This window comes from Haplochromis burtoni, unplaced genomic scaffold, assembly GCF_018398535.1.
Source record: "Haplochromis burtoni strain Fernald_Lab_line unplaced genomic scaffold, NCSU_Asbu1 Contig_13, whole genome shotgun sequence".
In the NCBI taxonomy this organism is placed as follows: Eukaryota; Metazoa; Chordata; class Actinopteri; order Cichliformes; family Cichlidae; genus Haplochromis; species Haplochromis burtoni.
The window spans coordinates 4,143,362-4,155,588 of record NW_024582374.1 but is presented as its reverse complement, the minus strand read 5'-3'; the positions used below and the strand labels follow the sequence as shown (position 1 = coordinate 4,155,588).

At 42.1% G+C, this 12,227-nt stretch overlaps 1 protein-coding gene across 2 annotated transcripts in view; it reads left to right on the top strand.

Moving 5' to 3' along the window:
- notch2 (notch receptor 2) overlaps positions 1-12,227 on the top strand; it is a 39,828-nt gene that overhangs the window by 13,585 nt on the left and 14,016 nt on the right. For both annotated transcript variants that reach the window (XM_014336861.2, XM_042217096.1), the window contains exons 3-6: positions 10,268-10,542; positions 11,214-11,421; positions 11,561-11,694; positions 12,060-12,182. In XM_014336861.2, the coding sequence (XP_014192347.2) occupies positions 10,268-10,542; positions 11,214-11,421; positions 11,561-11,694; positions 12,060-12,182 (740 nt within the window). The remainder of the gene's footprint in view (positions 1-10,267; positions 10,543-11,213; positions 11,422-11,560; positions 11,695-12,059; positions 12,183-12,227) is intronic.

Below are 12,227 nucleotides of genomic sequence, written 5' to 3'. Positions count from 1 at the left end.
GCTGCTGAAGGACTTGAAATATTTGTTTTGGTTTCTTCACTGCATGAAAACATTTTTGGAATATGCATTTCCTGTAGTTTCACAAGCAGCATGGACGAGTAATGGATGGATGTGTGAGTGTGTGGCTCATGAAAACCCCGATCATTTCCTTTCAGCTGTTCTTTTAAGTTCGTGCTCTGTGTTAGCTGTGATATTGTAAAATTTCTTATCTGGTTAGTTTCTACAGAAGAGACATAAAGGGTAGCTGTGAACCTGTCTTTAATTGTCATAACTTTATTACTGCTGCGGTAGTACATATTGAGACATTACAAGTGAAAAACACTCAAACAATCCTGAATAGAAATCTGTGTGTGAGTTCCTTAAAGGCAAAGAGGACATTTGGCCTGCACTTGCTCCCAAAGAGCCAATTACAAGCAGAATCCTGATACAAATGACTCAGTCCTGTCTTTGCATGAATACAGTAGAGGTTCAAAAGAGTTTCAATATTGTAGGAGCAGCCATATCTGTTCATTGTTGTAGTAAAGATGTAGGTAATTATGTGTTATAGTTTTATTTCCCTCACTGTATCCATATTGCAAACCAACTCTACATTTCCTACATCATGATTATAACGTTGTGCACACATTATGTGCAAGTCCTTGGTGGTTTTCATCATGTTATTTATTTATTTATTTCCCATACACTATGGCCTAAAAATACTTCTCTGAATACATGTCCAGAGGTTGTTACGGGAGACTGGCTTCTAGACGTACTTTGGTATAACACGAAACTTTGAAAAACCCTTCTGGTTAAACTGGGCAAACGAAGCTCTCAACTGTTTCTGAAAGGGTCTCATGATTAATCGTTTTTACTGCAGAAGGAGAGAAACTATAAACTTCATTCCGTGTTGAGAAGGTTACTTTCAAAATGTATTCCACTACAGCTGACAGAATACATTCCCCAAAATGTAACGTATTCCGTTACGTTACTCAATGAGAGTAATGTATTCTGAATACTTTGAATTACTGAATATATTAATATGCTTTTTACAACTACATGAATGTACTATTGCTCTGTGATTTATTACTATTATTGAAGGTTACTCACCATACCAATACCAACTAGATTTTAAAATCTTGATGTAAAATGAGTAACAGTAAGGTGGATATTAGGTAAAGTTGCACTTTTTGCCGCGATCTCGTATAGAAAACTATTCCGCGCGTATATAAAACAGGTCCGCGGCTCCAAACCGTAGTAAAGGGACCTCTGGCTAATACGCTGGGTTCGTGTCGGGCTCGTAGCCGAAAACTAGCTTTACTTTGTTGTCTGGGTCAACTTTGCTAGTGAGAGACAGAGAGAGGCGTTGAAAGGCTGCTCCAACGGAACTTATTGTTTCGGCGGAAAACACAAACACAGTGTACAGTCAAGTCTTAATAGCTTACATACAACTGGGCTCGTCAGGCTCTCTTTTTGGCTTCAGTGGTTATTATTATATTTACATGCTTCCATCTCGCGTTTCTGGTTAGTGACAACTCGTACTTTTCCACTCACCTTTTTCTCCCTTCCTCGCCATATATAACTGGTATGGCAGTCCGTTCTCCCTGCAGCACGGGCTACACTGCCCATGAGGCTACATTCTTTAGGGCTTTGCCTGTAACACACTCTGCCTATTGCCTTCATATTAAATACGTTTTTGAATGATAATTTTTAAAAATATTTCTTCACGTCATTTTGCGGGCCACAAGTAGGGGTGACATGGGCCTCTTGATGTGTGTTTTGTTTGGGTTTCCACCAGCTTGGAATTACCGAAAATACAGAGTGCATAGCCTAACATATGAAACAGACAAAGACCATCGTGTAATCCATTCATTTCAATAAAGTAACTATGTTCTGAATATCACCTATTTAAACGGTAACTGTAACGGAATACAGTTACTCATATTTTGTATTTTAAATACGTAATGCTGGTATTCCATTACTCCCCAACACTAACTTCATTCACCTGTGTGAGTGAATGTGCATGGAGTGAAACGGTAATACTCGAACCTCCACACTTCCTCTCTGCACGTGCAGTACTTTTTCAGCTTGCTTCATTTCTGCTGAGATCCTGCACATCCTCTTAATTCTGGAAAGTATAGAACTGCTGCAGTCATGGAAATTCCTTCTGTCCAATATTTTTTGCTTTAAAGAAAAAAAAAGTGGAGAAAAAATAAAAGAAAGAAAGAAAACTACAGTTTTATTTTGCTGTACTATTGGAAATACAGTTTAAAATAATGGTAGTTGCTGAACGCAACATGTGAAAAGTCTTAGGATTAAATTTTTATTTTTTTTACCCCCTCTCTCTTTGGATCATGAGTCTTGAACGTGCACATGGCTGTGAGAGTAAGTCAAAGTGGATGGGAGAGGCCCGTTGGCTGGCATGTAGGGCAGGGTGCAAAAAAGCACAGAAGCTGTCTAACCGGTGACACTACAAGCCATCAGCTTGGGCGTGAAAGCCATGAGTAATTCTCTGTGCAGATTCGTGCATGCCAGTGTGCCCGGATAGGCATTTGTAAATGGATGTTACCTGAAAGTATATTTGGTAACAGAACAGAAACCTTGGTCATGTTTGTGGGCCTCAGTGGAGTTATTACCTGAGAGGTTCAAGCAAGATCGAGACGACACAGATCATCATTATTATGGTATTTTACATCCGCAACATAATCCGTGTCTTCCGCTGGGTCATGCTGCAAACTGATGAACTCTCCCTCCTTTTTAGTCTTTTTTTTTTTTTCTCTGTGTTTTTTGTTCTTCCCCCTTTACATTTCAAACCTTTTCTTAAAGGTGAGGGGAGCGTTAGTGTGTTGTGTAGACCTGCTACCTTTTTGATCTGACAGGTAGAATTAGCCCGCGGGGCAGACGGAGGAAGCGAGAGGGCCTAAACAAAAGAGGATGTCTCTTTTCAGGTAATTTGAGGAGTAGTACCTCGGAGCACAACTCCTTACTAATGATGAGAGGGGGGGAAGGGAAGAGTGAAGAGGGGAGTGTAATTTCCCTCTTGCTATGCCTCTTTCATCAAACTGTCACTCATTTATCCCAAGTCCCTACCACTACCTCAGGGATTTACTAGATGGCATTTGGCCTCTTAATCTTTCCATGGCATCAGTGCTGAATATTTTTTTAGACTATTTTCCAGAATTGTTATTGTTGAGCTCTTCACCCACTGGCTTTATTTAGTAATTCCTGCATCATCTCCCATTTGTGTCTGTGGGCTTGGAGAGCTTTATTAATGTTTGCTACCTCACATGAACTTTTTTTTTTTTTGGGTAATACAGACAAAGAGAAAATGTGGGAAATAAGTAATGTTTTAAAACCACTCAGTCCTTTCTGATTCACCCTTACACTCCTCCAAACCACGCTCCTCGATCAGGCGCGCACAGATTTTAACTGCGTTAGGCATATGATCCAAACTAAAATCAACAAACCCTCAAGCTGGAGATTGGAACCCACAGCAGTGATTTCCCACTCTTGCTCTCCCAGGACTTATCTCCTTCCCACAGCCGAGCTAACAACACTGTAGATGTGGTTGAGACTGGAGCCATAGTGATAAGAGTTTCTTTGTGTGTGTGTGTGCTTGTACATGTACTCTGTCTGTGTGTCTCAGAAAAGTCTAGGGCACCTTAAGCCCCGGGCAAGTTCACATGCTGGCACCCATGGAAAGGTCTGAAGTTTAGATTTAATATTTGATAGTCAAGATGAAGCTCAGTGCAGCCCTTGAGTGTGTGCTTAGAGGCCCAAAAATGTCACAAGACGTGCTTCACGGCTTCAACAAAGCATTGTTTTAACTTATCACAGAGTATGAACCACTGTCATCACATTTTCCTTTATTTCGTCTGGTGTGTGAGCAAGTGGGGGGAGTAGATAATCAGATTATGATGTGGGCTTTAAAAAGCTGATAGTCCCATGATTTGGGACGCCGAAATCAAATCAAGAAAGTGTGCAGTCAGTGTGATCAGTGTAAAATATAAACTGCTGCTGCTTGCAAACCGTAAGGAGGTTCAAACCTCTCACTCAGAAAAAGGAAGACTTACAAAGCAGCGGGGAATGTAGCAACCAGACCATAAACCCACATACAGTAGGGTGACAAGTGGCCCTCTGTCGCGCATTCGTGCAATACCGTGAGGTCAAAACTACCTCAGTTTTGTCATAAGGTTACACGTTGTCCATACGCGCAATGTGTTGAAAAGGATCTAGCCGGCGTGACTTTCCTCACTTGTTATTGCGGAAACAAACAGCAGTCAGCAAAGAAAAGCAGCCGTTATCATCTGGCGAAATTCAGTCTGACTTTGCTTTTAGTTCAGCGGTCATCAATCACTGACAGACGTTAGTGAAATCCTCTGACTTTTTTTATTCCCGGCCTGTGTCCCAGTGGGAAGTTTGAAGCAGATTTCTGAAATTAAGAAATCACAAATACTGTGCTTTTGTTAGAGAAGCAATTAAGGGATGACTTCATCTGGAAAATGTCCTGGGGTTTTCCTGTGTACAAAAAGTCCCCCCCAAAAAGAGGTTTGGCTTTACCCCAAAGGAAAATCACCAGGATTGTGATAAAATATTTTTAACCAGTTTGGGTTTTTTTTTATGGGTTTTTTTTTTTAGGTGAGGTTTCATTTATTTGAGTAAATGTTTGGTTTTTATTTATTATTAAATAACAATAAAATGAAATAATTTGTGTTAAGTAGGGTTGCACAGACTCATTCCCTCAGCTTTAACCTGAAGTTACTTTTCCCCTGCTCATTTCTAAACGGACTGTGTGCAGCGTAGATCTAAATATGGACCTTTTTCAGGCCGGCAGAGCTATTGGCGGAGAATACACTTTAAACGACCGCAGAATCAGGATAATGACAGAACAACATAGAGAGATCGGTAAATGGAGCACTCTGAGAGAGAGGGAGTCCTGTTCTGTGTACCGCGGCTGCTCAGATGAGCCTTTTTGGACATGTTTCTAAACACAGCCTGCGATTTTTACCACATGACTCCACCCTGCACCGCACTCCTTTGCTCAGTCCTCGTCGATGTTTTTTGGTCCGTCTGCATGGCCTCCTTCTCCTTCTAGCTCTCTCATTACCTTTGTGTCTTTTACTTCCACCTCGGTGCAGCCTCTTCGTTTAATCCTGCTTCCTCTTTTTAACTTTTACATCTGCCTCACCCCCTCCCCACCCCCGCCCGTGTGGCAAAGACAATTTTGGAGCTATTCATGGTTTCTACTCCCCTCATATTTCAACCTTAATATCTATCTTTAAGCGCATTTTAATTTCCCCTTCAACAACAGGCTCTCTGCTATGTGCAGAGGTTTCTGCTGGAAAGACCTGTCCACACACTGCATTTGCAGAGTGCCAGTGGAAACAAAGTCCTAACAAGACTCATTATCATTCAGTTAGAGGGCAAATGGCCCCTCTAGCATATGTGCTGGAAGCTCACTCAGTATACTACTCATTATACTCCTGGCTGTGTCTGTAGAAGAGCTGTAGAGGCTTCCAGCACAACTTCACCTACTTCCAAGGTACACAGAGCTCCAGCAGCGCTTGCAGCGTATAGAACAACTCTAATGTTTAACTGATGTGTTTCGGCTTGTAACCTTCGTCAAGGTCGTGAATAAAGTTTAAATAAAAACCGTTTGCTGTGCTCTAATCACCAGCAGAGTTCATCAGTTCAGTTTTTACTGTATTGTGATGCATGTTGATACAGGAAAACTGTGATAATGTTATCAGATACACTGGGAAGCTTGGACTGTAGTTTCAGCATTTGGATTCACCTCCCTTCAAAACTGTGATAAAGTTGCAGCTCTAGTCTGAATGTCTGATCTGTGTGCCACAAAAACCCTCTGTAAGCGTCTGCATAGCTAGCTTGTCTTTTTTTTAATCCCTCAGCAATCTTGCAGCGCTGCTTCTTTTGTGAGCTGAGGTATTTTTGCACAGAAGCAGCAGCGAGATCAGTAACATGTTCTGTACTTTACTTGTGACATCCATGCGTGCACACACACGAATAAAGTGCAGTGAATAGGCCACCTATACTCTGCCAAAGCAGGGAGTGATCCAGGGATTGAAATGTGAGCTGGTTTATGTGCTCCATTTTTCTCTCTCACACAGCTTCTCTGCGATGGCCGCGGGGGGGGGGGACCATGATGGAGTTATTAAGTGTAGCTGGGACTAGAATAGTGTCTGGAAGAAGAGGAGGTGGTGGGGTTGTATACTTGAAGGTGGAGAGCTAGGAGAAGGGGAATTACCACAAAAGAAAATAGAATTAGAGCCTGGGCGATTTCAGGACATAGGGATTAGGAGCGAAGGAGGTGGGGGATATTACGTGAGTTTGTGAGAAACAGTCCAGCCTTCATTGCTCACTGAAGTCCTCACGGCTACGGAGGTCAGCGTGAGGTAGAGGAGGAGGAAGAATACGAAGAAGAGGAGTGGAGGGAGCGAGAGCGAGCACAGGATGGGGGTGCTAATGTGAACCAGCTGTGGAAACCTGACACCTCGAGAGTGGGTTAGAATGAGATCTGGAGGAGTGAGAAAGACAGGGAAAGAAGGGCTGCAGGAAACTCGGAGCAGTAGGGGAAAACTGGAGAAAACAGGAGGGACGGAGGCCTCGTGGAGCAAAACAAAGAATCCATTAATGAGCTGCTGCTGTGTTGTTCATGAAAGCAGAGCTCGCCGTGTTAGTAAAGGTGTCCTAATCCCTAACTATGTTCTGTTGTGCATATGGAAATTTGTCAAAGGCTCACACTGCGGTCTGTGTTTTTAGGGACAGACCCGTTTGTCAGTGCGTTATTATCTTTTTCTCAGCGAGGCACCACTCCCTGTCAATAATGGGAATCATGCACAGCCTTGTCTGTTTGCCTCAGGCTCAAGTGAAACAGCCAGGGGCTAATAATGAGCACTCTATGTGGCAGTGAAACCTGAAGGACAGGGTAACATTTCCTGACGCTATAGCATTTGGTTCTATCAACACTGGTTAGATAGCACCAGTTGAATTTAATAGAACTCACCATGCGTCATCCCTGTTTAGGAATTTTCACAAAAAAGGCAAATCACTTGTGTGGGGGTTAAAAAATTTTCAAATAAATATTGCTTGTGTACTGAAGTAAGAGCCATTTGAAACCTCCATGATGCTGAAATGTGTGGTGCATTATGTCATATTTAAGCCTGTACGCAATCTACACACAACCCTGTTTGAGTTTGGAGTGGAAGTTGTAGACCAGCCTTTGGCCAGAGCTTTAAACCTGGCAGGGCTGGGAATTACATAGCACTCTATAACTTTGGTATCTCAATATAGAAGCTGTGTGATTCTGGATAAATGAAAGAAAAGCAGAAAAACAGGAAATATTGTTTAATCACTGGTTGTGTGTGTGGTTCTCTTTGGTAACCTGTGTGGTTCAATCAGTTGGCTTTTTCAACCATCTAAAACCATTTTGATTAGCTCCTTGATGACAAGTCATGAAGTAGTCATGATTGGCATGTTAATCTGCATACTTAGTGAAAATATTCATATTTGACACATATGTAGTGATGACATGTCACCAAAGACGGTGGTACAATTTTTATTGGCAAATTCACATCATTTTAAAATAAGCTGTTTCCACCATCAGTGTATAAAACAAACCCGTGGTTAACAAAGTTGTTTAAATAAAGCTCAAACTGGGCTACGATTACATTAAAGGAGAAGTGTTGGATTTCCCTGGACCTCGTATCACCTCCAAGTTTTAACAGTAAAGATGTGTAAAAAGTTCAGAGTGAAACATAAACCTGGCATTAATCTGGACACGCTTTTCTTTGTGTGACAGCCCGCTAACGTGATGTATGTCCGAGGGCAGACGGCCGTGTCATTACTTTGGGAGAGGTGGGCGGAGAGGTTGTCTGGGAGAAGAAAGAGCAGTCCTAATTCCCAGGACGGCCGCCTTGTTGTGATATCGCGAGCAGGCCGCGGGGAGGGACGTCTCTTTGTTTGTGTGTTTTTGTGTGTGTTGTTTGAAGGCATGTGTTTTGGAGCGTGTAGGGGTCGCGGTACAAACACACTGATACTGCAGCAGAGACGGACAGGGTGGCCATGCCTAATTTGTCTACTACTACGCTAATCTATTATCTCATCTGCCCAATTAATAAAACATAAAAAAACAGAGTGTGTGCAAACAAAAGACAAAAGGGGAATTTGTTCATCTCTCTCTTTCGGTAATAACCATATGATACTCACAGCTTTATTCTGACGCTGTTGTTCAGCAAATCCACTGAAAGTTTGTCTCAAATCGAGTGAATGTTTTATGTTTTGGGCTCATGAGTGCACAGGTATTTTTGTAATGAAGGTACAGGGTGATTATTAGCACTATGTGGCTCATTGATGTGTTTTTAATAATTCTGGTGGACAGTTCAGGTGTTTATATTATGTGTAGTTTGGGATTAGTTCAGTTAAAAAAAATATATGAGCGTTTTGCTTGCTATGTTCAATTTAGTGTATATTTTTAAAATCTGTGTACACAGCGAACTTATTGTGCACTGCATTTGTGAACCGTTTAGTGTTTGAGTGGGAACGTTTTCTCAGATGTTGTTTGTCATCTTTGGATGATTCACATGTTATACCAGCCAGAAGTTTCACAGATGCGATTGATCTGTGAGACTTTATGTGGCATGATTCATGACTCTCCTGTTTTCCCATGCTCTCACAACCTAATATCTTCAAGCTGCCTTGGGGTGGAGCGGCCAGCAATAAATAAGTCAGACTGTGATACTAAAGTGCAAGTAATTCCCCTCTACACTGTCATCCAATCTTTATGTGGGTCACAACACAAATCTGTAGTTCTTCCATTTATATATCATCCTTTAAGTTGAAATTGTCGAGGATGTTTAAGTCTTTCTCTTTTTTAAAAAAAAACAAACTAGTAACACGTTTCTGCATGTGTGGTGTTGGATACTCGGTGGTGTATCTCTGCTGTCCTTTTTGTGTTACCTGAGCCCCTCTGGGGAGGCAGGATTAGAGGCCTCAGTAAGAGGCAGCGGGTTGCTCTGTTCCCCTCAGTCCCCAGGTGGTGTGTCTGTCACACGCAAGAAGATGACATGAAAAATAGCATACACAGGAAACTGTCTGACTTTTTTTTTCTTCTCAGCAACAGAATAACACTTATGATCAAGTACTGTCACACATGGAGAAGTGCTAAGTGAAAGTGGGTGGGACTGAAAAAAACAGAGGAATAGAAAGTGACGAAGGGAACATTGTCTTTGATAACATGCCTAGCTGACTTATTGCGTAATACTGTAATTTTTTTCTCCTCGCTGCTCGGCATGCAGCTGAATCACTTTACTGAAAAAAGGAGAAAACATGAAATCGAAAGAAAGGGGTGGTGAAGAAGAGAGGAAAAAACACACACACACATTTTGCAGACCAAATGTGGTGGTAATTTAAATAAGTCAAGCATTCTTGCCCATACTGTTGCCTGTTTGTCTGTTATGTATCGTTTAGCCCTTTGTCCAGGTTATTGCTAGCACTTTCCACTTGTTGTTTTCAGTTTCTGCCATGCTGCAGTCAACAACTTCCAGATAACTCCACCTCACATCCTTCTGCTTCTGAACTTCTCCTTTGTCATGAATGACCCCAGTTTAACCCTTTGACCAAACCCAGCTTCTGCCTTTTTTCTGAGTGGGGTTTATGGGGAAACAGCTCTGGGGCTAGAGCACTTCCTTAAGTTATCTTAGAGTTAGTCTGTCAAGACACAAAAAAACCCCCATTCAAAATGGCTTTACATGTCTCCTGGGTTAAAGGCATTAAACATGCACGGTGCATACTAAGTGTTAAAAGTCTGAAGCATCTAAAAAGCTATTTTCTCTTTATGTACAGCCACACATTTTGCTAATACTCCTACTAAGGGATGTGGTTTCCCGCATGCTGTTATGTAGATCATTATACAGAAATGGAAAGACAGTGTATTAGACAGTAGTGTTTACTTGTGCTGGTTTATTTGTGTGTGTGTGTGTGTGTGTGTGTGTGTGTGCGTGCGCGCATGCATGCTACATGACTCCTATACAGCTGTTACCCTCAGCGCTCTATCAGTACTCTCAGTAGTAGTCGTCTGATGTGGTGGATTACATCCACCTGAGTGAAACTCGCCCTTTTGTTTTGTTTGTTTGCGCTGTCAGGTTCACATGCTTATTTGTCTTCTTGTTAAGCTCATCTGTTTGTTGTATTGTCTGTATTGAAGGCCGATAAGCTTTCAGTTTTGAGCGTTTAACCTCTTCCATCACTGATTTGTGTTTTGATGTGTGTCCAGGTGTGCTCCCGGCTTTCTGGGGGAGTACTGCCAGCACAGGGATCCCTGTCAACCCGGCTTCTGCCAGAATGGCGGGAATTGCACTGTGACCATGTCACTTGGTGTGCCTGTACCGGGTAGTGCCACCTGTTCCTGCCCTCTTGGTTTTACTGGACCGCACTGCCAAACTACCCAGAACTCCACGTGTTACCCACACAACCCCTGTGAGAACCAAGGTCACTGTACGCTGCTGTCGCTTGACGAGTACAAGTGTGAGTGCCCAGTAGGATGGGCAGGTAAGCTCCCGTTTGATCGTCTCTGCTCTTTCAAGAGCCTGATGCATTTTTAAACAGCCCGTATGACTGTTATAACCAGTTATAACTTTTGGGTCTTTGAAAGATATTAATAATCTCTAATCACGTCACCACCCTCTGAGAGTCATGAGTTTCATAGCTCCACTGTGCTGAATAGGAAGTGAGATCCAAAGAGCTAAATGTTAGTTGTTCATCCATGCTGCATTCATGAACATCCAACATCATGCTTTGTTTCAAGAAAAACAACAGATTTATTACACATTTCCACTTCAACGCTTCCTTAATTATATTCATTATATCTTTGCTCACACAAATACAGATGTGTTATTATTTTTTCATTATACATTCCACCTGTCACACTTTGCTGTGAAATATATGATTAGATCTAACTCTCAATTCCTTTTTTCTTTTTACTCCAGAAGTACAAACCAAAATACATGTCAACGCAAGTTAGTCCCGACACCCCCAAATCATCTATCAGTGATTTATTTTTATATTCAAGAAATCAAACAATATCAATAAAATTCTGAACCTTAGTTACTAAACATAGAACGTGGAAAGTTTGCACGCTGCTTTTCTTCTGATTTTTAGGCTGCGTTTCTCGATCAGTGACGACTAAATCTCCGCTCTTTGTGCACTTTTGCGTCTTTCAGGAGCACGCTGTGAGTACAAGGACAGCTGTCTCTCTAGTCCATGTGCCAACGATGGAAAGTGCAGCGCTCTCTCCAGCGGCAAATACACGTGTTCCTGTCCTCCTGGTTACAAAGGTCCTAGCTGCCTCAATGACACAGATGAATGTGAAGACACGCCTTCCCTGTGCCAGAACGCAGGCCGGTGTGTCAACACCCACGGCTCCTACAAGTAAGAGCCTAGTTTTTGATACCAAATTCAAAAATGCTCACCGTCAACAGGAAACGCTGATCAAAATGATGTCGCTCTAATTTCTGCTTAAATTTGTGAAAATGATGTTAAGATGTTACCTGCTCTGCCTTTGATGCAGGTGTTTATGCACTCCTGGGTATACGGGTCGACATTGTGAAAGCTCGTACTACCCCTGCTCGCCTTCACCGTGCCTGAACGGAGGCACCTGTCAGCTTAACTTGGACATGACCTACTCATGCCACTGCCTTCCCGGTAGGATTTCAGTTTCCGAAATTTAAAAAAAGAAGAAGCATGAAATAAAATCATTAAAAAAAAAATGTGCTACCACAGCTGTTATTTATGTATAAATGAAAGTAGGTTAGTGTTTCTGAATTGTTACACTATGGTGTTTTGGGTGCAAATAGTCTGATGTTGTTGGCTCTGTCATATCTGACACGCAGCACTGTCAGAGTGCTACAGTTAGCGGATACATACAACAAATACACACACGTGATGTTTATATAGCACCAGACGTTGTTAGAGGACGGCATACTAGAGCATTATGCTTCACTGTCTTCCCAAATCAACACTTCATTAAAACCACTAATAATCAAATGTATTTATTTCATGTACGTCAGGTTTCAATGGCACTAACTGTGAGAACAACATCGACGACTGCCCCAATCACCAGTGTGCCAATGGAGGAACCTGTATGGATGGGGTCAATACCTACAACTGTCAGTGTCCTCCAGAGTGGACTGGTAAGGCACTTTCATGTGCAGTTATTTATGTGTGACTAACATTTT